Source organism: Temnothorax longispinosus, chromosome 1, assembly GCF_030848805.1.
Source record: "Temnothorax longispinosus isolate EJ_2023e chromosome 1, Tlon_JGU_v1, whole genome shotgun sequence".
Taxonomy (NCBI): Eukaryota; Metazoa; Arthropoda; class Insecta; order Hymenoptera; family Formicidae; genus Temnothorax; species Temnothorax longispinosus.
In genome coordinates this window covers 18,752,056-18,780,052 of record NC_092358.1, presented here as the reverse complement: position 1 = coordinate 18,780,052, position 27,997 = coordinate 18,752,056, and the positions used below count along the sequence as shown (strand labels likewise).

The window sequence follows — 27,997 nt, the reverse complement described above, 5'->3', positions numbered from 1 at the left end:
ATTAATAACTACCGGTTTTCTGCGCAATCCAATCATTGAATTTGGATACTTTGGTGTACACGGATGGCGCGCCTGCAGTACCACATGGAATAATACCCCAGGACACTATTCCAGTGAGCACCGGCTTTTGTCCAATGTAGGAGATTAGAGGGCCACCGGAATCACCCTAAAAGTGTATTAAAGATTTTAATCGATTAAATTGCCACGTTAATACGCGATGCTACTGCTACGGTGATTTACTTTTATTGAACGTCTGGAACTTACACCTGCATGCTGCGATTCCATCGTACAATGGCCCAGTGCAGACATTGGTTTCATGAACGGGAGAATGTCCAATCAAATCAAGCGCATGACGGATTTGTGACAAACTTTGCGATCGATGTACTCTTTCTGAATATGCTTAAGGGGATGCTGGAGCCGTAGCCGAACTCGATCGGCGTCGGTAAAGAAGACCGGCGAACTATATCTGTCCTTGTATAGACAAAAATATAGACAAGGATAGCACGCTACATTGCACGCACACATACGCACGATGCACATCGACATTATACTTTTATATTACGCTTCCAAATCTTGATTTGGAGGGTTTATCGATGTTTTTCTTGTTGTGCAATTCGGGGGAACTTGTTTTCGCGTTCGTACCAATAGTATATCTCTTATATGAAATATATCTTGTGACGAGCTGACAGCTTGCCGCAACTCGAGACGCCATATTGGGATAAGAGTAGGATAAGGAAATCTGTACTTCCGTAATTTTTTCTCGTTTTCTATATAAAATCGGAGTTTCTCCAAATCATTAATGTATGTACTGCAATTCTGGAGAAGGATTTTCAATTCTGTCAAATTAATACGACGCTACGTGCCGACAAAAAATGCCGGTAAAACAGACGGCTCCAGCATCCCCTTAAGTTGTGGCAATTTCGGCATTAAATAGGTATTCGGATAGAAGATGGAGCCCCATCCAGCAAGCCATGTTTCTCCCGATGGTTTGCTTTCTGGTGGTGCCAACTCGATGGCTTGTACTCGCTTCGTCAACTTCAATGGGGACGCTAGTTTAAGCAGACCAATGTCATAATGGGCCAACATCACTGAAAATTGGAAAATATATACTTCGATACAAATATAAAATTATATATTTATTAATTACAAACCTTTAAAAAAATAATTGCGTTTAAACTAATATACTAAAAGAATTGTATTAGTAGAAAAATAATAATAATCCACAGAGTTAAGGGGATCCTGCAGTGACTGGCGAACTTCCTCGAGGTCGATAATGTCAACCTTTCTAATTTTGTTTTCCTTATATCTGTCTTTGTCTAACGAAATGACATCTGTCCTTTTTTCGATTGCTCGCCATCTTACGCAAGATCCGGCAACTACTGTTGCTGCTTTTCTTGTCATCCTGCATCTGTATTTGCATTACTAAAATAATTATTAGATGGATCTTTTTTTATACGCATTGAATCTTACTTCTACTTACACGATATTATTCCTACATGTTTTCCCAAGAGTGGATGATAAACATTATGTATGTATAAACTGTAGAATTTTTGTTTTAAGCAAATATTGTCGTCAGGTGACAGCTGTGTATGTGCCCCAATAAGTAATATTTTTAATTTTTTAGTGCTTTTGATATAAAATCGCGTTTTCCACCCTAGATTTTTGTGCGGACTTTAATTCTAGACCAAAAACTTGCAATTCTGTAAAGCCAATTAAAAGATCCATTGATTAACGATAATGTCGGTAAATCATACGGCTGCAGGATCCTCTTAAGGGGATCCTGCAATGACTGGCGAACTTCCTCGATGTCGATAATGTCAACCTTTCTAATTTTGTTTTCCCTATATCTGTCTTTGTCTAACGAAATGACATTGTCCTTTTTTCGACTGCTCGCCATCTTACGCAAGATCCGGCAACTACTGTTGCTGCTCTTCTTGTCATCCTGCATCCGTATTTGCATCACTAAAATAATTATTAGATGGATCTTTTTTTGTACGCATTGAATCTTACTTCTACTTACACGATATTATTCCTACATGTTTTCCCAAGGGTGGATGATAAACATTATGTACGTATAAACTGTAGAATTTTTGTTTTAAGCAAATATTGTCGTCAGGTGACAGCTGTGTATGTGCCCCAATAAGTAATATTTTTAATTTTTTGGTGCTTTTGATATAAAATCGCGTTTTCCACCCTAGATTTTTGTGCGGACTTTAATTCTAGACCAAAAACTTGCAATTCTGTAAAGCCAATTAAAAGATCCATTGATTAACGATAATGTCGGTAAATCATACGGCTGCAGTATCCCCTTAACGGAAATATTTTGTGTATATAAAACATAACAGATCCCTATATAGATTTATTTCGTGCATCATCGCTTATCTGTTATAAAGTTTTTCTAATTGTAAATATTAAGGTGATAACCGTAATACCATTATAGTGCGTCAATATTAGTAATCTCGATTATTGTACCCGAGAAAAAATGATTAGATATAAAAAATGGCCCGATATAATTGTATATAATTATATATAACCACATATAATTATATTACCATATATGGTTATATATAATTGTATGTGGTTATATCTAATTATATCTAATGTTGATTTTATATATAATCATATGTGATTATATCTAACATAATAAATATTTTATATATATTAAAAAAGAATTCTCTGTTAACTTCGATTAAGGAATAAAGCATTGATAAATTAAATGTATATTTTTTTCAAAAACCAGAATCAAAAGTGAAATGATTTACATATAACTTGGCGCTGCTTGGCGTGAGATACTGCCGTGTCTCTTGATACCATTCTTATACCACTGTTTGTCAAATTTTAAATACGAGAAATAAATCCTATCGGATGCCATCTATCGGATAATCCGAATTTAAGTTTATATATGGTTATATATAATCATATATAATTTACATGGATAAATGCTTAATCTATATATATAAAAGAAGATGTCCGGACTCACTGACTCACTCATCAACGCCCAGCCCAAATCCCTGAACCGAATTTTTACCAAAAGTATATGAAATAGGGGTAGAATTTTCCGGGGAGTGCCACTATGTGTATAGTTTTTTGTTACCTATTTTCTGGAAACCGTTTTTTCTAATTTTTCTAATTTTTCGGGAAATAATTGACCGAATCTCAAAGAATTATAGATCAAACAGAGGTAGAATTTTTCGGGGAGTACTATAAAGTGTATAATTTTTCGTTACCGATCTTTTTGGAAGCCGGTACCGAAATTTTTTTAATTTTTCGGGAATTTATTGACCGAATCTTAAAGAAGTAGTGGTAGAATTTTACGGGGAGTGCCATGATGTGTACAGTTTTTGTTACCGATTTTTTTGAAACCCGGTTTTTTTAATTTTTCCAATTTTTAGGGAAATAATTAATTGAATCTCAAAAAATTATACATGAAGAAGGAGTATAATTTCCCGGGGAGTGCTATAAAGTGCACTATTTTTTGTTACCGATCTTTTTGGAAACCGGTTCGGAATAACCAAATCTCAAAGAATTGTACATAAAGTTGGGGTTGAATTTCCCGGGGAGTGCTATAAAGTATATAATTTTTTGTTATCAATCTTTTAAAAACCGGTTTTTTTAATTTTTCTAATTTTTCGGGAAATAATTGATTGAATCTTAAAGAATTATACATGAAGTAGGGGTAGAATTTCCCGGGGAGTGCTATAAAATGTACTATTTTTTGTTACCGATCTTTTTAAAAATCGGTTCCGAATGACCAAATCTCAAAGAATTGTACATAAAGTAGGGGTTGAATTTTTCGGGGAATGCTATAAAATATATAATTTTTCGTTACCGATCTTTTTGGAAAGGGTAATCTTATATATAAAACAAGAGAGAGAGACTATTTGCGTGTCTTAATACACATGTTCTCCGGGGCGAAGCCCGGCGGGGCATGCTAGTTCTTATACAGGGTGTTCTAAAAAAGGGGGGCCAAAATTTAGGGAGATATTCATCACACCTAAAGGATGAAAAAATGTTATATGAACATGGGTGCGGAAACCCATTTTATTTCTGCCTGGCTTCTTTTCTGAGTATGCGACGTTACGGCTAAATGAGGTAGTGACTTTATTTTCCAGGCAACTCAAGGTCACTTTAAAAACAAATGTAAATAAACCTACTGATTAAACGATTGTCGTCCACAATGATTAATCTTAAATTGTTTCTTGTGTAAGTAATACAGTCAACAGTATTTTCAACACAACTCCTGAATAAAGCGTTTCCGCACCCATGTTCATATAACATTTTTTCATTCTTTAGGTGTGAATATCTCTAAATTTTGGCCCCCTTTTTTTAGAACACCCTGTATATATACTTTATATATAAATTAGATGAACTTATATATAATCATGTCAAAATGTATGTGAAATTTTATATATATATATATATATATATATATATATTCAATAAGATTCGTTTCTCGTATTTAAAACTAGCATGCCCCGCGGGCTTCGCCCCGGAGAACATGTGTATTAAGACACGCAAATAGTCTCTCTCTCTCTCTCTCTCTCTCTCTCTCTCTCTCTCTCTCTCTCTCTCTCTCTCTCTCTCTCTCCTCTCTCCTCTCCCTCCCCTCCCTCTCTCTCTCCCCCCTCCCCCCTCTCTCTCTCTCTCTCCCTCTCTCTCTCTCTCTCTCTCTCTCTCTCTTTCTCTCTCTCTCTCTCCCGCTCTGGAAAATTTTGTAACCAATTTCCAAAAAGATACCGGTTCCCAAAAAGATCGGTAACGAAAAATTATACATTCTATAACACTCCCCGGAAAATTCTACTTCTACTTCATATACAATACTTTCAAAACCAGTCGAATAGTTCAAGAGTGTATAAAGGACATACATACATACATACATACATTCATTTATATATATATAGATTTGACGGACAGTGGTATAAAAACGGTATCAAGAGACACGGCACTGTCTCATGTCAAGCAGTGCCAAGTTGTAATATATGCATGGAATAAATTATTTCACTTTTGATTCTATAGCTTTTGAAAAAATATACATCTTAATTTATCAATGCTTTATTATCGAAGTTAACAGTTCTTTTCCAATATATATTCATTATATATGGTCATATATGATTATATATGATTATATATAATTATATATGATCATATAGAGACAAAATTCATATATAATTGCATTATATATAATCATATATGTATATTTATATATAATTATATATAATTTTTTTTCCGGGTACGCACACATGACCTGCAGTATTATTTTATAATACTGAATTATATAATATTATGTAACGAATTTTTGAATTTAATATTTATAATATATATAAAAACGAGTCAAATAAATTTTTAAATTTAGGATTAAATATCTGCAGCATATATGATGAGTTGCGGATCTATATCTATACAGATATAGTGCTATATCTGGTTGTACATAGAACATGATTAGGCATATTAATATATCTGGCTATATATGACTTCATATATAGTTGTACTAGCTGCCCCGGCGAACTTCGTACCGCCTAACAGTAATGTAGTGATAAGACACGCAAATAGTCCCTCTCTCTCCCCCTCTCTTTCTCTCCCTTTCTTTACCCTCTCCCCCTCTCTTCCTCTCTCCCCCTCTCCTCCCCCCCTCTCTCTCTCTATCCCTTTCTCCCTCTCCCCCTCTCTTTCTCCCCCCTCTCTCTCTCCCCCTCTCTCTCCCCCTTCCTCTCTCCCTCTCTCCTCTCTCCCTCTCTCTCTCTCCCCCTATTTCTTTCCCTCTCTCCCTCCCTCTATGTATTTTTTCTATGTATTTGGATATTTTTTAGATTAATTTTTTTTTTTACGTGAATTTTTCCGATATTTTATTAGTTATTTTGCTATTCCGGAAAATTCTACTCCTATTTCATATACTTGTGGTAAAAATTCGGCCCAACCGTTCTTGAATTATAAGTGTTCTAACTAACCCGACTTTGTTTTATATATTAAGATATAATGCTATATCTAGTTATATGTAGGGTGCACTACTCATATATCATTATATCTGGCTTCACATACATTTATATACGATTAGATATAGTGCTATATCTGGTTGTAAATAGCGCCAAATTAGTCACATTAATATATCTGGCTATATATGACTGCATATATAGTTGTATATAATGCTATATCTAGTTATATGTAGGGCGCACCACTCATATATCATTTTATCTGGCTTCACATACATTTATACACAATTAGATATAGTGCTATATCTGGTTGTACATAGGACAAGATTAGTCACATTAATATATCCGGCTATATATGACTGCATGTATATAGTTGTAGGGGAGAGTTGGCAATTACCCTAAGAACCGAAGCGTATATCTAAGCTCAGAAATGCTTCAAAAAAACAAACTGTGCAGTTTTAGATAGGTCATTTATTTGACTATCCATATATCATAGCAATAATCTTGAAAGTTAAACACAAACTGAAATATTAATAATTTTTTAAAAAGTGAGAAAACGCGGTATTATATATATATATATCAAACTAGTCTGATAATATCGTGACCAGGTCTGATAAAATTGTGCCTAGTTTAATAAAATTGTACCTATAAAAATTACTCTAGCTTCAGCCAGTGACATAAAGTAGAACACAATAACAAAATATTTTTTTTTATATTTATGCATTAATATCGTCTAGTAGGTACCTATACATATAAAAATAAGTGAATGCGTTAACAAATAACGATCATTATAAATTCAAATCAAAACTTAAGCAACGATCTTTTCTGTAAGCACCTTACATTGTAAACTAAACAGTCTTGGTAACTCTTAACACACAGTTATCGTTATACCTATGAGTATTATACCTTGGACGCGAAATTATCAAACTCAATCATTTCACTTTATAACATTAAAATATATAGAAAAGAAACGCGTGTTTCTAAAATCACTTTGCAACCTAATTTTATAGTGTTTTAGCCTATCAAATCCGTCAAATTTATTTCTTTAATGAAAATATTATGTTACTCACCTCTTATCGAAACTACTAGCAAAATTGCAACGAGCAAGTAGAGGAAGCTTCCAGAGCGCACTGTGTTTACATGGACGGCCGGAACGCATTGACGGCGCATGCGGGTGGGGTATTTCGTGTTACTCTATGATATTAACATCATTGTAGGCGCGTAATACAAATGGTTATTGAGATAAACAATGGCGCGGAATTGTCAACCGCGCGGTAATTGCCAACTCTCCCCTATATAATACTATATCTAGTTATATGTCGGGTGCAGTACTCACATATCATCATATCTGGCTTCACATACATTTATATACGATTAGATATAGTGCTATATCTGGTTGTATATAGCGCCAGATTAGTCACATTAATATATCTGGCTATATATGACTGCATATATAGTTGTATATAATACTATATCTAGTTATATGTAGAGTGCACTACTCACATATCATTATATCTGGCTTCACATAAAATTATATACATTTATATACAAGTAGATATGGTGCTATATCTGGTTGTATGTGGGACCACTGATTGCACATGTGGCCATGTATAATTAGATATAACCCCATATAAAAAATAAAAACATATATAATTATATATAATTATATATATATACCAGATATAATTATATATGATTATATGTAATTATTTTTTCCCGGGTATATTTATTCTATAAATATAGAGCTGCTAATTATTGATGCAACATTATATTCTAGATTACTAATATACACAATTACAAGTCAATTATAAATACAACCATTAATTACATATTAAACGGATATTAATCCAAATAAAAACTACACTAAAAAAATACTTAGATCCATGAAAATATTTTTTTACATAGTACCAATGGCTTTATTTACTTAATATAATCATAACATAATTTTACTTAAATTAAATAAAAATATCTAATTCTAAATAAATATGTGATTATATTAAGTAAATAAAACCATTGGTACTATGTGAAAAAATATTTTCTTGGATCTAAGTATTTTTTTCAGTGTAATTAAATTGTTCGTGCTTATTGCTTTTCAACGTTTTACTTACCCCTTATAGCTTTCATGTACATAAGCTTGCGAAACTTGGACCGTTTGTTCGTCGGGCTCATTACGTAGAAGATCATGCTTTCCAGCCTTGACGCGAAGATAATTTGAAGAAGGAACTGCTTGAACGCAGTGCTCTGCAGTTTATGATCCATTGTTCGTTCAAAATGGATCCGGCGCAGAAGTGCTTGGAGAATGCTTGAAGGGAAACTATGAACGGGTAAGCACCTTCCGGTGCCGGTTGACCTCCTATTATCTGAGGTGAAAAAGGCGGTAAGATCGGCGCCGGCATCTGGAGACCGACTCGGGGCCTCTCTGAAATTTTAATTAATAATATTTTTAAAAATATATTCGCGCCAGAAGAAGTAGTTGATCGTAACACATCAAAGATATCTCTATGAAATATGTGATTAGAAAAATTTATAATAATATAATAAAAACTAAGTTTAGCTCTTTCTCTTATTTAATGAACTATGAAAGGGTACGATAATTTTATTATTATTTGTAGTATAATAAATTTGAGACTTTTTAATAAGAGCAGTTTCGTATAATGTATTGTTTTAGTGATTATTTTTTAAATGTAACCAAATGGGTTTATACAAATTATATGTGTTGTATAAATCAAAAGAAAATTTACTTACCGGCGACCGCCATTGTTAGAAGAGCGACAGATACGATTGCTTTGCGAAACATGTCACTGATTAATGTCAAACCAACGAATTGACTGCATTTTATACTCGTTTCATGGAATGCATCCATATGATATCCGAACGATGCCGCTGCACTGATAATTCATTGTAATCTACGAAATACGTTCATAATACGTTTACGATAAGAAAGATTTACTTTAGACGCAGTCTTATGACTTAATTGTATTGTTTGACTCAATATCAATATTGAGTCAAATAGTACGTCGTAGCAGCTAATTTTGACGAACATGCTACTAGTCTAACATATTATGTATCGTCCATATAACAAAATCTGTACAAATTCTGCGATAAGAAATGTGGCTTCTATAAAATTAGATACTATGATATAAAATGTACAAATGTATAAGTTTACAGTTTCGTGAAGAAAAAAATATATTATTTAACCACATTTTATATTTAAAGTTTAATTAATTTATTTACTTGCCTTAATCAATCTTTTTTTTTAAAGCGTTCATTAATAAGTCAAACAAAAATATCCGCTAAAACAATAGTGTTAAAAATGCGTGTAAAAATTAATAAAGCATATTTTGATTATTCTGCTAATGGTTGTAACTTTGAAATAAAATAAATTTAGCAAGAAACAACAAATAAAGCAATAAGAAAAAATATTAATTAGAAATTAATATTTCTTCTTTATTTGTTATTTGTTTAAGGCTCCGGGGTAGTCACCGCGGCCATATTGGATTCTTACTATCGAGGCGAGGAAAACACCCAATTTTGTTGTGCATGCCATTTTCAAATAAAAAGACATTTCAATAAAACATCACTATAGATTGTTTCAGAACACTTCCGAAATTGGCCGAAAACTACCCTTTTCCCTCGACAATAAACAAACAGCCATAAAACGAAGCCTAAACATACGGGAAAAACAGCCGTTTAACGACTATCGAAAGGAGGTGAAAACGTTCCTTCCGCATGCAAATCTTACTTTTCGGCCAATTTTACGACTTTCACGAATACGTTAAACGTTAGAGCACAAGCACAAAGCGATTAATAAAGAAATAGCATGCACAACAAAATAGGTTATCAACATGTCACAAAGGACAGAATTCTCCATTGGAGAGAGTTCTGATTTCTGCCGCGACGGTATGTCGCCACCGTCAACGCAGAGTTCTCGGCTCAGGGACCAGGAGCCTTAAATTACATGTTAATCAAATAGAAGTTATTACTTAAATAATAACAATAAGATATTTTTTTAGCTACACTTAATTAAGCTACAATTCAAGTATGCTGAATTATCCAGTAGATAAACTTCTTGTATTACCGTGTATCTGATTATGATCAATCATTTTCTCTCAATAAAAATATAAAAAGCACGCGGAAAAACAGTAATCCGGATTATGATAAAGCGAGTGGATTTATTTATTTTATTTATTTATTTATCAAAATCGTCTGACAAACTGAATTTACAAAAGGTGTTCGAATTGGCGACCTCCACATTCAATGCAGCATTGCATCGTCAAACAGAACTTTGGAGCACTCTCAAATATCCCAGGTATTTCACTTCATTCTTAACTTTTAATCTTAATAAAAGCAAAATAAAGCCAGTGGAAGAGTAGCAAATTGCAATTATTTTATTATAATGCCAGATACCTAACTCCGACAGTCAAACATGGTGGTGGCAATATTATAGTGTGGAGCATTTTCTCTGCTTGGTCCGTTAGTTCAAATTAATGAAAAAATGGACTCACTTAATGTATCGAGAGATATACTGCAAAATAATTTGCTTAATTTTGCTGCAGAAAAAAAGCTTATAAATTGGATTTTTCAACATGACAATGACCCAAAACGTTGTTCCAGGTTTGTAAAAAATTTGCTGCTCAGCAAAAATATTCAAGTTATGAAGTGGCCTGCGCAATCACCGGACTTTGACCCCATTGAAAACTTACGGAAAAAACTAAAACGTCATGCAGGGCAGCAACATTCCTACAAGACTGATTTATATAAGTCACTAAAGAGAGAATGGACTTTATTACTGTACTTGATAAAACATAGAGTCTATGTCTCGTCGGTGTGCGGCAGTGATTTCTTTGAAAGGAATGCCGACAAAGTATTGAAATAAACTTTATTTTTAATGTGTAAAATTTCGTTAATATAAAATTTAGTTGTAATTTTTCAATTATAAAAGAAACCGTCCGGAAACTTTTGACCACTGTGTTTACTAAAAACCTGTTGTTTATATTTTTATTTAATAAAAAATGATATTGTTGTATTATTAATTTGTCATTAATTGTCTTTATCACTTGTATATCTCATGTATGACTGTTGAAGTAATTGTCCTTAAAATAATTAATGCATTTAGATTTCTGTGACTGTCCGGAAACTTTTGGCCACTACTGTATATATATAATGCACTGTATATTTATAAATGTTAACATTGTTTTTCTGCATTAACGATAAGAAAAATATCTTTGATATCAAGAAATAATTATAAACCTGACTTATCAGCGTAAAATACCTAAGGTAAAATAAAAGAAGAGAACTATTAGTCACTTATTTTTCTTATTATACATTTTAATATTTCGATGAACCACGCATGAGTTGATTATATTAAAAATCCAGCGGTCGATGAGTCAGGCTACTATGACTCAGCGAATTAATACACCCTGCTGTACATCTCATTTACCAATACAATAGAGCCTAGTCAGATATACAAATCAGCTGACTTACACAAGCGTTACATCTCTGTGCAGGTCCTAACCAGGCTTCCTTGATAGGGCCTAGACAGAAATGGGGAAAAACTGTCTACAGCCTTTACAGGCCCCCTTTTAAAGTTCTACCAGGGATGTAGAGAGTATACTAGTGCGGACGTAATAACACTACTAGTGCGAATTCCAACAATGCGCGAAATTACTATTGAGTAGTGTGCACTAATAGTTACGAATAGTTGTCATTTCAATAGTTACTACAAGTTTTTTTCCGTGAGGGAAGGTACAGCAACTCCAATGCGCAATAGTTTATAAAATGTTAATGTTTATAATTTTTTTTCAATATCAATGATAAATAAATCATGCATATGTAAAGAAGTTGCATTTATAAAATGCGGTTGCTGCAAATTACTAATGTGCTTTAAACGTTTCTATAATAGAGAGATACCAGCCAAAAACAAAATTAAAAGTTCCGACACCAAAGATTAATTGTCATCTAACATATTTTTGTTAATTGTGATGTACTTCTTTGTTATAATGTCATTATAATGTCATTATTCTATTTTTCTGATTTATAATACATAATTGTAATACATAAATAAACTTTGCTTTGCAGAATTTTAAAACAATTACGCACACGTAAACATTAATATTTTATAATTTATTGTATTGGACAGAGTTAGGGTACCTTTTATATATTATATAGTGAATCAGATGTACTATAACATATTAAAAATTTAGCAAAATTCAAGGGGTCAAGGGTTGTTATAACACGATTTGGTTGCATTGAATGTGAAAGATACAATAAATGTTCGTCAGATCAGCTCTGCAACAAGTGCTGCTGATGCTATTCAATTAAAATTAATTTGTAGTAATTAAAAATGCACTTCGCGTTTAGTGACTATTATGGTGGATTAAGTGCAATTGTGAGATCAGTTTATTTGTGTCCATTGTCATTAAAGTCTCGGAGTTTATTTTGTAAAATCTTACAAAGTAAAAAAGAATTATCTTGTATTTTGATTAATAAGTATTTTGTAATATAATTTTTTTTAAATTATAATCGTATTTGGAGCATTATTTTATTACTCTTTTTAATTCTTAGAATTCGTAACTGTTCAAGAAAAAAATTAGAGATAATGTTTTAAAAAGAATATTTACTCGGAAAAAGTGCGAAAAAGTATCAGAGATCAATAAATCGAAATTTAGAGTGTATTATCAGTTTGCAGTTAATTTTTCAGAGCCATTGTGCCTTAAGAAATTAATTCATAATACGTATTTATATATTAAAAAAAAATTTTTTTACAAAACTATTATCAATTTTTTCAATGTACAAGTTTTTACACCTTCTTTCAGTTTTCCATCTAAAAATATTAATTAAATATTTTATTTATGTAAAAAACTAATTACAATTGCCAAATAGAAAATAAAACATTACAACTACAAAGAAATTTGTACAGCAGCATTGTACAATAAAACAACTGAGTATTTTATATTGCGTAATACCAAACTTTTAAATACAAAATAAAATATAGCAATAATAAATTGCCTGTTAATTAGATTATTAATAATATGAAAAAATACATAAATTGAAAGTAATTTTTTTAGATCTTAATGTTCATTTCTTACAGATTAAAAGTGGCCTAACTTAAATTTATTTTGAATAATATAAATGTTACAAGATCTTCGAGATAAAAAAATATTTATTATGTTGCAACAAAAATAATTTATTGATAAAAATTACTAACAATATTATTCAAATTCAGTAATGCAGAGTTTGAATCAATTACAGTTAATCATAAAAAGGCGTAAATTTATATTTGTGCGTATACCAAAACCAATTGCTTACCTACATATTACAAATTTTATAATTTCAATTTAAAATTTACATGTTTTGTTTATAACACTAATTGTTGTAATCTACGATGTACTGATTAATACAAAAAAAAGTAAAAAAAAAGGACAATTTTGACTTATATAATTTACCATCAATCTTTACTGTAACGTTTTAGCTTGTCATAAATGCGTAAAACATGAAACTCTATCTAAAAACGTTGCACTATGGAAATTAAATTAGAAATAGAGTGACACGGCTTAATAACTACCAAGATTCAAATTAAAATCATACTATTATATATAATACTGTGTATGTACATACACAGGTCGTCATAAGTGCCTTCCCATATGACAGCCGTGTCCGAGTCTAACAATAGATAATTAAGCTGCTATTAGCTATTTGTGTGTACAATATTTACATTTAAGAGAGATTCACGTGTTTCTCTCCAACCTTATAATCAAACGATTTCGAATACTTTACTTGGCGTAGTCAGAACGTCACATTTAGTAAGACATTCTCCGTGACATAATGCGGATATAATGGCAGCTCAACAACGTACAATTGATAACATTTGGAAGGTTTGTAGTAGAGTAAAAGATTCTAAAATAAAATGTCACGAATGTGGTAAAACTTATTCGATCAAAAGATCAAAAGATCAAAAAGTACTATTTGGAAGTACACTTATTCCATAAACATGGTATATTTACCACGCAAGGCGCAACCTTTATTTGGGGAGATGAATCCAGCTCGCCATGGCGATATTTCACATAAAATCACAAGTATATTGCAAATTGCATACTTTGTGAATCAGAGGTTCCTGTATATTCTACGGACTTTTTACGGGTGCATGTGGGACAAGATCTACTAAGGATGGATAACATACGAAAATACGTAACAAATACACCAGACTATCGCAATACTTTACCACAGAAAATTATAAAACAAACTGCAGACGTCGCAATTGGTCTGTTAAAATACATCGTGCAACAGCTCATGCCATAGATATTCATCTGAATAAGTGTCGTAATATAAGCGAACACTTAGAATCTGATGGAGGAACTGGAAATTATAACGTAGATGCAACGATACAACAACTGTAGCAGAAGAAAATCATGCATCTACAAGTTTCCAGAATGATAATAGACATGGGCAAAGTTCTGAAAATCAAGAAGATCAGAAGAGGTAAATGTCAAATAGTATAAGTATCTTTTCTGAGTAATTAATATATTTTATTATGTAAAACAAACGCTAAAAAATTGAATGTTTAACATTTAAAAATATAAAGATTATATAAATTTGAATCTAATATTTAACGTATAGATATTATTATTTATAAATTATTATAATTACTTGAGTTAAATAAAATTATTTAAATAACTTTACACCAATTTATGTTAATTCAGATATGTTGTTATTTATATGTATATTATTGCGGGGATCTTAGATCAAAATTTTTTTCAATACATATTTAGTATGGAGCGCGTACACTTGGCGGGCTTTCTTTTTTTTTTTAAATAGGTAAGTTTTGTATAGATTTGTATTACAAGACATTTTTATATATTTAACAATGTACCAAAATATCTGCAATCTTAATTATATAAACAATATAAACTTAAAAACTTAATGGTAATCACAGAGAGGAATAAAAGGAGAAACCCTAATCTATTAAGAATCCAAAGATCAATATTATTCTTGATATAACATTTTTCTGTTCCGGTAATAAACGTTGCTTGTTGTTACGAATCACTAGTACCTACATAATCTGCGTTTTTCGACTAATGTAACTGATGTAGGGTATGGTGGGGCAGGTAGAAACGGATTTTTTGTTTGGGCTCATATTTCTTGAACTAAGAAAGGTAAATTAAAGATCGGGGTATCTATAGATAGAGAGACCCTTTGTGTACATAAAAATAATTTTTAATTTTGCTTCCTCATAGAGAAAGCTTTGTTTTCGTTAAAAAAATTTTTTTTTGTTTTTTTGAATGTGTTCAGAATGTTCTAAAACGTCGAAAAATTGCAATTTAAAAAAATGTCTGTATGTATGTATGTGTGTACGTGTGTGTGTATGTGTGTGTGTGTGTATGTGCCAAATTTACCGAAATTTCTATAACTCCAGAACTAATCAACCAAATCTTAACGAATTATATATGATATAGAGGTAAAAAAAACTGAAGAATATAATAGAATTAATAAAAATTGCTAATAATCAAGGGGTTCTTTTTTAATAAAATTTTGAATTTTTTTAGAAATGTTTGTTTATGCTTTAACTTCCGCAAATTTGGAGATATCGATCTATTTCTAATTTTATTATATTTTTCAGTCTTTTCTACCCCTATTTTATATATAATGTTTTAAGATTTATTTGATTAGACCCAGTTTTATACGCGATCAAAGGTCCATAACTTTGATTGCATATCAACCAAATTTAAAAGAATTATATATGAAATAGGGGTAGAAAAGACCGAAGTAAAAATTGTTTTTTGAGTTTTTGATGCCAATGTGTTGCTTATGTTTTAGAAATGTCCGTGGTTGCTCTAACTTCCGCAAATTTGGAGATATCGATCTATTTCTAATTTTATTATATTTTTCAGTCTTTTCTACCCTTATTTCATATATAATTCTTCAAGATTTGATTGATTAGATTCAGCTTTATACGCGATCAAAGGTCCCTAATTTTCTCTATTTCTATTTTATATATAATTCTTTAAAGCCGGTATTCATAGTCGGGTCTTATATTCAAGATCGTCTTAAGTATAGTCTTAAGGCGTCATCAGCCAATCAGAGGGCTGTATTAGCATCTTAAGACATCACTTCCTCTATGAGGAAGCCAAAAGTGCAAATTTCTAATTTGCACCATTTTTTATTTTATCGTCTTGACTGCGCTTCCCTGTTTATAATATAGCTGGATACCTTCACAACTTTGGTGACTTTTGAAAGATAGAAGATGTAGTTTCAAAATGGCGAATACAAATTATTTTTATTTATTTAATGTATCTTTTATCCCATTGTTTGATATAGATTATAGCTAAGTTCACAAAAAATCACACAGTGAATAAAAAAAATTAATTATCTACCGGAAATTTAACTCGGAACTGAATCAAAAAATTAATCAGTAAAACTAATTTCTATCGATTTTCATACTACTTACTGTTTATCAGCAAGGCAGTTTTGATTTTTTCCGTGTAGAATGAAAAAATCACGAAAGAAAAGAAATGTTGGAACACGTGGTGAGCACATACTATTGCATACTGTTGCATACTGTTTCTGTGCAGGTCCACTGTCCTTTTTTGTGGTTTGCGCTGATTCGTATTGTTTTCCGTAGTCTTCAGAGTGAACTTTTGTAAAAAATGAACTATCAGAATCTTAGTCTCCATGAGAACAAATCGATTGCCGATACATTTTCTAGGTCCGTAACCAAATGGTAGGTAAGTGTACGGTAAAATTTTGTCTTTATTCTCCTCGCTGAACCTTTCCGGATTGAACTTATCCGGATTCGGAAAGTTAACTCCGGATCGTGATGTAAACTATGAATGGGAAACATCAATACATCGTTGGGTTCGACGATCACATTTTTGCAGCCTGGTCGCGACGGAGGTAGTTCATATCTCTTAGCACAAAGTCTATCGGTGAGAATCGTTGGTGGATACATTCTAAGAGTCTCGGAGATCACCATATCCATGTAAGACATCTTCGACAGCGACTCGTAAGAAATCTCACCGTTTCCTTCGGCAAGATGCTGTTGTACTTCCTTACGCAAACGATCTTGTACACCTTGATTAACTGTCAGCTCGTGAACAGCGAAACACATCAGCGTCGAAGATGTGTCGAAACCAGCGAAGAAAAACATAGCGGCTTGCGAAACTATGTCATCCAAAGTCATTTTATGTACACCGGCACCTTCTTTGTCCCGAGCCTGCATTAATAAATGAATCATGTCCGGTCTGAAATTCAAGGCTATGAGGGAAATTCAAGGCTATGAGAGAAACATTCCTTTTTTATTTTAATATTTATATCAAATCTTAGGCCGGCCGGTATTCATAGTCGATTCTTATATTTAAGACCATCTTAAGTACAATCTTAAGATGTCATAAATCAATTACAGAGCCGTATTAGCATCTTAAGATACAAGTATCTCTGCTAGTATTGTTATACGATGTATACGGTGTTTGTACGGTGATTACGAACGCTACGCCTACCTAAAATGGATTTCAGAATGCATCTGTATTTTCTTTATTCTCGCCGTTTCATTGCACAGAAAAAAATTATTAAATAAAAAAAATACATATATAATATGTGAATCGCAGTATAAGATATCAAAATTGTCTTCAGAAAATAGCGGTACATTTTTCTTCGTTATGCCTGACCTCTTAGACGTCTCAAACACGAATTTGCGTATGGGTTTACGGTTCTTTATGTTACGTTTCGTTACGATTATGGGCTGTCATTGTAGACGATAGGAGGCGATTTCTTACGGTTACGGTCTTACGGTTAGGGTTAGGTTTACGGATCTCCATTGGATCTGCGCCTTTATCCGCTTTTCGACAATAGAGACGCAAAAGCATTATATGATAATTGTTCATTCTTCCTCTTTTTCGGCTTTCTCGACGTCTTGCTTCTCCTCACCCTCCGCGATATCACCACCCTCGAATTTCGGGTGGTGCTTCGTCACCTTCCAGAACAATTTCCTCTGGATCAGGCGCGCGTGGCAAAAAGTCTTCATCAGGATACATAGACTTGAAAATGTTTTTAGTCTGAAAGTAAAGAAACAAAAATTTTAAAGGATTATCTAATGCAATTTAATACTAGTTATTTAATTTAAAGTACCATTTATTATATCAAAGCAATAACTTTGAAAAAACCGACACCGTTTTGCAGCAAGTATATCCATATAAAAATAATGCAAACTATAAGGTATTTGAGAAATTATATTTTACAATTAGTTACATTTTATAGAATTACTACATTATATTATTATCTGATATTATCAATACATACCTGATTTACAGCAAAATCAAAATCAAGCTCAAGATCCGGTCCGGAACATAGATGTATGTTACTCGGCGCAGAATCGCTTAGTTTAATGTCGCTCGCGGGTAAATTCAGATACAAAGACCATAATACTTGGGGTACCGGATACTCAGTTTCTTCCTTCTCTTGTCGGTCATCCTAATATAATTATTTAATTTAAAATATCACGTTTACTTTCACATTGATACAATTTTAATGCCTTCGGTATTTTACCTGGTAAAATATAATTCTAAATTATTGATAATTTTTATCAAGATATTTTACCTGAAGATGTCGTTTATCAGGAAAGACTGTTTGAGTATGAGAATCAGAAGAACTACGTACAGCATTAGATTGAAACGGTTCCGCTCTCAGGAACTTATTCACGACATATGCTAGATCCTTCTTTGCGTTTTTAGTACGTTTGCATGTCATATGAATTATAACTAAAGAAAAAAAAAGAAAGTGTACAATGCAAACCGATTTTTAAGTTAGAACATTCCCATTAATGTTATACATACACAATCCTTGAGGGCAGGCATTAGTAGATGGTCCCAATTCGATTAGAGTAACGGCTTCTTGATCTTGTTCTTCCGGCGGATAGTACAAAAGAGTTAGACTTTCTTCTTCACCTTGCATAATTGACCTGCAGAAGCGAAAAATATGTCTCCAATAAAATATATTGCGCGTACACGTAATGTATTATCTTATCAACTCTAAAAACTAAAGAAAATACCTGTCAGTAATAAAAATTCCGCGCGAAATTTGATTTTCTCCCTCAGAGGCTACAATTTCTGGTGGCAAGTGTCCCTGCCCTACGACTAAATGCTCCAAAGCCAATCTCTGTCTCCCACTGATAATGGCCTTGCATTTATCCTCGTTAACCACTACGCCGTCTAATTGTCTCTTTAAGCAATAAATTCCACCAAAGACTGCACACAGTCTAAAAGTATGGAAAATGTTATTTTTATGTGACTGTAAAACAGAATGAAAGTTTCAGAAACACACACGTTTTTAGAAACACACACCTGCAGAAACATTGAGGCAGTTCTCCGCTTCCGTACATAGGCCATAGAAGAAGGGTATATTTCCATAACGTCCAAGACTATTGAGAAAATGCTTCGTACGATTAACGTCGTCTCTACATGATGTTTTGTCCGTTGCCATTGCAATAGCTTGCATATAAAATAATGCTGTACTATAGGCGTAAGACGTTTCGTATTAAGATATTCTAAGAACGTTTTATCACGGAAACCTAGAGACGTAAACGTTCTTAGAACGTAAACGTACTTATTGTACTACTATGGTTGCAGTTAGTGGTAGCAGTATTATTGACCCAAAACTTCCAAGCTCCCCAAGCTTGACGACCAATTTCAAATTTAATGTCTCCTTCAAAAGATAGCCCAGTTTCTCCGCACGAGCCCCACTCGTGCGGGGGGTGCAGTTTGGAATATAAAAATTCCTGCTGTGATCAGGTGGACTCGAACCCGGTTCCTCGGGATTAAAAGAGTCTGGCACTTTACCACAAGACCACACTGCCACACATAAGCAGGAAAGAATACAAACATTTATAACATATTGTTATAAATGTAAATATGAATGGCGGACATAAGCCCCATATATGCTCGCCATTGCACCGCGGTGTCGACGTCATCATTCCTCGACACCAATACTTCAACGAATGCACCGCGTTTTAAGCAGTAAGCATCCAGCCACACCGAATTATTGTTATTTTAGAGCAACAAAAGCGTACACACACACACACACACACACACACACACACACCCACACACGGACATTTCTGTTACAGAATCCAACAACAGGACCATCCACATCATCCAATTTTCCGAGGGGAAGAAGGTTTCCCTCGGTTTAACTTTTTATTTAACCATATTAGGGATATTTCTATTCCTGATGTGTATTGGAACATGTTATTTTAAACGACATAAGATATCAAAATTGTCTTCAGAAAATAGCGGTACATTTTTCTTCGTTATGCCTGACCTCTTAGACTTGTGACTTTGCCAATACCACGAAAGATATCAGCGATGAGAAAGAGAAATATATACCGTACAGCGACCGACCAGAAACGTACTTTGTACCAATCGTCTTTCTTTTGATCCAGCTAATCGGCCTCACTGGAAATAGCATACTTACTCTTATAATCTGTCGACACAAAAGTATGAGAGAGGACTATAGATGAGGAGGTATGTAATACGTACATCCTCTCGCTGGCGTTAGGAGATTTACTGGTACGTACTCACGCATGGGCACGACATAGCCATTCCGTCCCAATTCAAGCGCTAAATCAAGAGGATGAAGATAATCCAGTTATACTTTACTTAATTCGAGATGTTGGACGACAACCTGATACTTTATTTGTGCATTTCAAGTTGTATAATAATATTGATTCTTATTTTTTTTATCTTGTAGTTATTGTACTACTATGGTTGCAGCTAGTGGTAGCAGTATTATTGACCCAAAACTCCCAAGCTCCCCAAGCTTGACGACCAATTTCAAATTTAATGTCTCCTCCGAAAGATAGCCCAGTTTCTCCGCACGAGCCCCACTCGTACGGGGGGTGCAGTTTGGAATATAAAAATTTCTGTGATCAGGTGGACTCGAACCCGGTTCCTCGGGATTAAAAAAGTCTGGCACTTTACCACAAGACCACACTGCCACACATAAGCAGGAAAAAATACAAACATTTATAACATATTGTTATAAATGTAAATATGAATGGCGGACATAAGCCCCACATATGCCCGCCATTGCACCGCGGTGTCGACGTCATCATTTCTCGACACCAATACTTCAACGAATGTACCGCGTTTTAAGCAGTAAGCATCCAGCCACACCGAATTAGCTATGCTGTTGTATAAAATACGTTACATTTTAGGAGTAACGTATGGATACCTTAGATTTAAGGAATGCGGGTCATCAGTCCACAATTCCCGAGTGTCTTGGAGTTGGAGTGATTGCCTCCTTTAGGCCTAGACACCGGTCCTGCTGATTTTGGTCCGCCCCGGGTATTTTATTTCCCCGGTACCCTCTATTTCTAGCGAGCTTTCCCCTATCCGCCACCTGGGGAGGCGCCCGATGGAGGATCAGCAACCTCACACGGGAGTATGACAATTATGACGTCAGATACTTATCTAAAGATCAACTTTTATGGACGGTTAGTAACTGTCGAAATTCAAAACACAGATAGGTGATCAGATTGGTTTGTTTGAAAAAATCTAAGAAAAATTAGATTGCCTACTAAATAAACGAGATCCCGAAAAGATGTAAAACTTAATTACGGCCCACAGAAGCACGTACCACGAAATTTCCTTTGGAAAAAAAATTCTGAAAGTACGTTTCTTATAAAGTAATCTTTGCGTAAGAGAAAGGGGGGTAAGATGATAGTTTATCGATTTTTCCTAATTTCTGTGATGATTTAAAAATAATGACCTATTTTTTTTTTAGATTCACTAAAGCCTTTTGTATCAACTGTAAAAATTTAAAAACTGTTAAATAAATAATAATTTTTAAAAATTTACATTTTTTAAGAACGTGTCGTTTTTGTCATCTTGCCCCATATGCGAGTAAGATGACTTTAGTAGTAAGCAAGATAACGAAAAGTCAAATATTAAATTAAAAATAACAATAATTTCTCTTCGCCAGTAAATATTAAAAACGATCCAAAATTATTTAACGACACAACTGGCCAAAATTAATTCTTTATTAAATCACAATAACGTTCCGACCCTAATCGGATTCTTATATATCAAGTGAGATATTTTTACACAGCCTCAACAAGTACAAAACCATCATAAGTCGCTAGACGTTGATTCCTGGCACCATCGTGCGTACATAAGATAATTTTGTGCGTTAAATGATAAAATGTAAAAGTGTAAATGTGTATAATAAAACGTAATAATCGGAACCTCTTGTTTGCTATATCCGAAACGTGTCATGGTCAAAGTCACACTAATTACTCATTAGTGCATGTGACTTTGACCATGACACGTTTCGGATATAGCTCACTCGTTACTTTATACATATTGTTATTTGATAGATAATACCGTGTAAAAATACGTGCTTTTGCTTGCCGGTATAAAATGTATATATCGTTTACTCACTGAGGATTTACAAGTAATAAAACTAGATAAAAAGTAAACAGGGAAAAGGTAAGATAATATGTATGGTTAAATAAAAATTGCTGTTGTAAAACAGCCTGCAGCTATTATGAAAAATATCGAATAATTTACCATTCGTAATTTCAAGCTGTACTTGTAAACTATATGAAGGTAAGATCGTATTATAAAACATATATTGCAGTTTTATTGTTTTAAGAATTCTTTTGTCTTGCAATATTAAGTGTAAATTCAATTATGCTAGGCAGTTATTGGTAATTTAAATAAATATTACGTATAGAGTACGTAAAGGCTCAGGAATTGTGAATAACTTTTGTTAGGGAGAGTTTTTTGCTTTTTTTTATCTGTTTGTTGTAATAATCAAGAAAGCTATAATAAAGTAGCCATCAACCAAAACTAATGACTTAATACACAAAGTATTTTAATATTAATAAAAAGTGGCGGCATCACTCTTTATAGGTAAAATATAAAATCGATTTTTTTTTCGCAGAAATTTCGATGGATGTTTCGCAACTTTCTCACAGATCCAATATTCGATATCTGAGTGACATATATATGTATATTAAGCCTCCAATTAAAATTCCATTAAAAACATCGATGAAGTATCTACTTTTTAAAATAATTTTTTATTATCAGCTTTATTATTAGCGCATCAACGTTTATCTTTTAATCAAATTAGTAAAATTTTAAATTAATAAAATTTTCAAACTTTGGAAAATTCCATCCATACTAATAAATGACATTCCACAATGACAAAATTTATAGATATTCTATAAAGTATAAACAAAATATGTGCACAAACATAAAATTGATAGAACCAACAGTTTTTTTCCCAAAAAGATGTATAAAAATTATTTTTTAGCATTCCAAACCAAGTGCTCTCCATTAAACATGGTTCGAAGCCGACAAAAAAATACGTGTTTTCTACGCTTCGCTACTCTACAACATATCAAAATCGATAAGGGACAGTTCTAAATATTCTATTGTTAGAAACTTTACATTATTTTATTATTTGATATCGGTTATATTTAAATCATTTATTTTCTTGATTTGGCTTAATAAATTAATATAACATACTGATAAATGTCATTTATCATTAGTGCTGTTAAGGGAGTGCTCTTAAGCACATTTACAATAAAAACTGAATAAACATTCCTCACTGCTCTCTGTATAACATTGGATGGCGTATGGTATGTGCAGCCATTTTTATTGATACAATAAAATATGCACTGCCTTTCACTGCATGACAGTAAGCACAAACTGATTTGTATATTGTTTGAATACTTCCAATGCGTAGACACAACTCGAAACAGCATAAGTACATCAACAGTAGAACGCCGGATATTAGCATATTTTACTGTATCAAACAAAGATGGCTTCATTTGGCATAAAAATTCCTTTGAATACGCCATCCAGTGTCCAGTGTTATATGGAGGGGTAAAAACCACAGTGGTGTAAGTCAAATTTTTTAAAATATTTTACTTACACCACTGTGGTTTTTACCCCTTTATATAGAGATCAGTAACATTTCTTTATCGATGCTGAAAGAACGAGAAAACTTCAGAACATTTCCATTAGCTTCGCGTAAAAGAAATAATAGGTATCGTCGGTCAAGAACTCGACATTATTTGCACACAAAGATACGGATCCGCTTTATTTCTTACTTGCGTCTTTGCATTCGTCGAAAAATGTGGATGACCTCAATGCATTTTGACGGTCAATTAGGTGCGCGGAAAAGCCTTGCAAAGACCGGGAAAAAGAAGCAATAGTGAAAGAGCAGCGATTAAATATAACTGATATTAAATAATAACATAACGAAAAAGTCAGTACTAAGTATCCTTGAAATTATCACCAAATCTTTAATATTTAATTTTGACGCGTGCGAATTGCTTACCTCAAACAAACGTTGCTACTGAAAGTTCTTGGCGAGACTACCCAAGAGTACTGTAGTTGAGTGAACCTTTAAATTATGAAACTCCGATACGGTATCGGCTAGAAAAACCGTTTGCCTTGAGTAAACTTTCCATTTCTCTTTTCCGTGCTTTGAATTGTATTTTATCCGCCTGAAAGAAGACATTAAAAATGTAAAAAAAAGAGCCGAGCATATCTTTTATTTCAATAGTATTTCTACTATTATATTTCAATAATATTTCTACTAATTAATAGTATTTCTTCTAAAATCTGTTAATATTTCTTTTGTTAAATTTCTAAAAAAATTAAATAATTAAAATTGTATTTCTATGCAAAACATACATATAGAAAAAGCGCAAGAAAGAAGACTATTTTACATAAGTATATGTATATATGTGATGTTATAAAAAAAGAGTGAAATTAAAATGTTATTCACGAATATAGAAAACGGGCTAACTAAGAACCCGTTAGCCCGTTTTCTATATTCGTAGATTTTCATTGGAACCTGTACTTAAAATTTTAAAATGTTATTTTAAGAACAATATATTTATGACAACGACAAATAATATGTCGTAAAATGTATGTAAAAAATGAATTACTTCGACAACAAGCAGCATTACCTATGTTTAAGATAAATTTCAAAACACACCTATATGAATGCGATATATTTCCCATACATAATAAAAATTTTGAAATTTCAGAAAAGAAAAAATAAATAGGGGTGAAAGGAGAGGAGAAAAAGAAGAAAAGGAGATAGAACATGTAGTGAGTGAAGAAGAGGAAGGGAAAGGAAGGAAAGAAGAAGGAATCAGAAGTGTGGCGAGTGTGGCATGTAGGTATGACAGGGAAAAGTAAACCAGAAGGAGGAAGTGAAACAGGGGAAGTGAGAGGAAGAGAAAGGAATTCGAAAGAGGAGAGGCAGAGGAGGAAAAGAGAGGAAGGAAGAAAAGAAAAAACGGTAGTAATGAAGAAGAAAGTAAAGAAGAAAAAGGCTCTAAAAAGGAGGCAAGAAGAGGGTCGGAAAAGAAGTCGAAAAGATGAAGAAGGGGGTAGAGAAGATGAAAGGCGAGAAGGAGGAGAAAGGAAAGGGGAAGGAACGAGGAAGGGAAAATGAGAAGGAGATGGAAAGACAGGAGAGAGAGAGCTGTGGAAGAGGATAGAAGAAAGAGCAGAGGAAGAAAGGAGAAAGAGAAAGTGGAAAGGGAAAAGGAAGAGGAATATAATATGGAAGGAGATCGTTGCAGAGAAACCAAATGAGAGGAGGAAGATAATGAAGATGATAATAAAGAGGGAGCTGAAGAGAAGGGTAAAAATGAGGGGGAAGTAGAAAAGATAGAAAAAGGAAAAAAAGGTGCTACTGTTAAAGCTGAAAAAGGAGAGGAATAAAGAGAAGCTGATAGAAGAGAGACTTATCTGTAGTATCTCTTGAATTCGCTGAAGTTCTTTATCTCGTTTCCGCAGCATCGCCGGGAACTCCACCTTTCTTCGTGTCTGGTCCTCACGTAACTGATGCCAGACCGGCGGCGTCTCCGACCGAGGGTCGATGGCTCACGCTATCCCGGATTTCCGGACGAGCCCCTCAAAATGTTGCGTCTATTGATCGTGGACTGCGCAATGTGTCTAAATGTGTCTCTGCGCATGCTGGATATCCCCTTTCCGAATAGAAACTCCTGGAAATCCAGCTACCATCTCATTCTACCATTCTCATCTCACCTTTTTATCTCATTCTACCATCCCCCACATAGTGGAGGCCTCGATTTATATACATTTGAGAGTATTGACGTCCCTTTCAATGGCCGAGACCATTTTCAATAGAATATCAATAAATGTAAATGCTTGACCAATAAAAAATCAGTAAAAAATCTGTCGTGATCAGATTCCTATTAAAAGGTTTATAATAACATAACAATGGCTGCGTTCAGCCGATACTCCGATAGCCTAGCAATCGTGAGCAGTCGCTCGTTTCTTCTCCTTTTAATCCATTGGGTCAAAGGAGAGGAAACGAGCGAAAACGAGCGACTGCTCACGATTGCTAGGCTAGCGGAGTATCGGCTGAACGCAGCCAATGCCGCCAGATATTAACTTATAAAATGGAATAAGAGTTATGTGAAAAACGCCCAAAAGCGATGTTTCTTGTAATTAACGCCCAATTTGCAATAATTGCAATGGTTTTTGTTTCTTTTTCTTATATATATATGTATATATCTAGGCATATAGGCGGAGAGCTGACGACACTTTTGGCCAAGTGATTTTATAAATCACAATTTTCCGTTATAACCTGCGTGGACGACTCTCCTTCGATAATCCGAACACCTGGCTGGCCGTACTTAGGGGGTTTAGAAGTACGCAGGTGAGAAAAAAAACGGATTTTTAAGTCATAGTATAAGTCTTAATTTTTATCGGATATTGATAATTAATCACTCAGGAACATGCAAATAAATTGCCAGTTCGATTGCTCGGGGGGAATTAGTCGCCAGGCTTAATTAAAAATAATTGAAAATAATTATTTTCAAGTCATACTATAAAAGCTGGGTTTTTTTTTACTAACAAGTATAGTGCTAACACATACCACCCAAAAAAAGCCAAGTGAAAATTTTGGTGGCAACATCTCTAAAAAAATTATTGAAAATGCACAAAGCCGGCGGAGGGGTCTGACGGTTATATCCGGCTATTAAGATATTAACCACTATAACTTTAATTTCGCTATTCTCTTATTATTACTCTTATTATTTCTCTTATTATTATTTAACTTCGCTATTTATTTGATACTACAATACTAATTTTTCTTTAACTGTAAATAGTTAAGTATTACGACAACTAATTATTTCTAAACACTTTTAAATTAAGACGCAGATCGTCAAATACGTGCAGGGTATTCGCTCCGACCTAAAATTCTGGATGGTATATTTTCCATGAAGCTAAAAGTCCCATTTTGCTCAGGTAGCATTTTGACGGAGGCAATGTTACGCGATATTAGAATACTGAAATATCGTGTTATTAAATATAAATTAAAATGCAACGCAAGCCTCTTTATGAAAAAAATTAAATGTATATGTAAAATTAAATAACTGTAAATGTGTTAAAGACTAGAAGTCGGGTCGATCGATGCGTAATTGGTCTCGAAGCAAAAATTAACGTATTTTTCCCATTAACTAACTTTTACCCATGAATACATTTTGATACGGTAAGCTATTGCCCGTGGATGACTCTTACTATTTTCCTTTACTGCAGATGACTTTATGTCGCCGTCAACCACGCTAACGCAAAGTTAAGAATGTAGCCGGCCACCACTATTTTCACAAAAAACGCAACGCTGCGCCAGCAAAGCCATTTTTTTATTTTTACATACTATTTATTATTTATCAATTTTTTCATAAATTGATACGATAATGATAGTTAAAATACACGTTTTTAAAAACTCATGGACGCTAAAAACAATTGAGGCCATCATCAGACCCTTCCGCCGCGCTCTGGCTTTGTGCATTTTCAATAATTTTTTTAGAAATGTTGCCACCAAAATTTTCACTTGGCTTTTTTTTGGGTGGTATGTGTTAGCACTATACTTGTTAGTAAAAAAAACCCAGCTTTTATAGTATGACTTGAAAATAATTATTTTTAATTATTTTTAATTAAGCCTGGCGACTAATTCCCCCCGAACAATTTATTTGCATGTTCCTGAGTGATCAATTATCAATATCCGATAAAAATTAAGACTTA

General features: G+C 33.4%; 2 protein-coding genes and 1 pseudogene across 4 annotated transcripts; all 3 read right to left on the bottom strand.

The window, feature by feature from the left end:
* Positions 1–28: 28 nt before the first annotated feature.
* Positions 29–25,843, bottom strand: LOC139813879 (uncharacterized). Of its 3 annotated transcripts, XM_071779700.1 has the most exons (5): positions 24,264–25,829; positions 8,673–8,833; positions 8,036–8,346; positions 265–1,088; positions 29–166 (listed from the first exon to the last, which is right to left on the bottom strand). In XM_071779700.1, exons 3-4 carry the CDS (start codon positions 8,184–8,186, stop codon positions 856–858), a joined length of 384 nt encoding a protein of 127 aa, XP_071635801.1. In that variant the 5' UTR covers positions 8,187–8,346; positions 8,673–8,833; positions 24,264–25,829; the 3' UTR covers positions 29–166; positions 265–855. The 3 variants fall into 3 exon arrangements, 2 of the variants coding, with proteins under 2 accessions (XP_071635801.1, XP_071635810.1); XM_071779709.1 differs by lacking the exons at positions 8,673–8,833; positions 24,264–25,829 and having other exon boundaries at positions 8,036–8,452; XR_011732292.1 differs by lacking the exons at positions 29–166; positions 265–1,088; positions 8,036–8,346; positions 8,673–8,833 and adding an exon at positions 19,932–24,108 and having other exon boundaries at positions 24,264–25,843.
* LOC139813462 (cytochrome P450 9e2-like) lies at positions 13,713–17,157 on the bottom strand. The gene is made up of 3 exons (XM_071778992.1): positions 16,792–17,157; positions 16,463–16,747; positions 13,713–13,823 (listed from the first exon to the last, which is right to left on the bottom strand). The coding sequence occupies exons 1-3, from the start codon at positions 17,155–17,157 to the stop codon at positions 13,713–13,715; spliced, it is 762 nt and encodes a 253-aa protein (XP_071635093.1).
* LOC139813386 (rab proteins geranylgeranyltransferase component A 1-like) lies at positions 17,198–19,798 on the bottom strand (annotated as a pseudogene).
* Positions 25,844–27,997: the final 2,154 nt, after the last annotated feature.

What these genes read in the sequence shown, in the direction of transcription:
- LOC139813879 (XM_071779700.1), bottom strand. Translation starts at nt 8,186, where the DNA reads ATGGATCATAAACTGCAGAGCACTGCGTTCAAGCAGTTCCTTCTTCAA. An exon ending in GTACATGAAAGCTATAAGGG is followed by an intron (nt 1,089 to 8,035) that starts GTAAGTAAAACG and finishes TCCAATTTTCAG; the next exon opens with TGATGTTGGCCCATTATGAC.
- LOC139813462 (XM_071778992.1), bottom strand. Translation starts at nt 17,157, where the DNA reads ATGATTCATTTATTAATGCAGGCTCGGGACAAAGAAGGTGCCGGTGTA. An exon ending in CGCGACCAGGCTGCAAAAAT is followed by an intron (nt 16,748 to 16,791) that starts GTGATCGTCGAA and finishes TCCCATTCATAG; the next exon opens with TTTACATCACGATCCGGAGT. An exon ending in GTATGCAACAGTATGCAATA is followed by an intron (nt 13,824 to 16,462) that starts GTATGTGCTCAC and finishes ATTTTATTTTAG; the next exon opens with AATCTTTTACTCTACTACAA.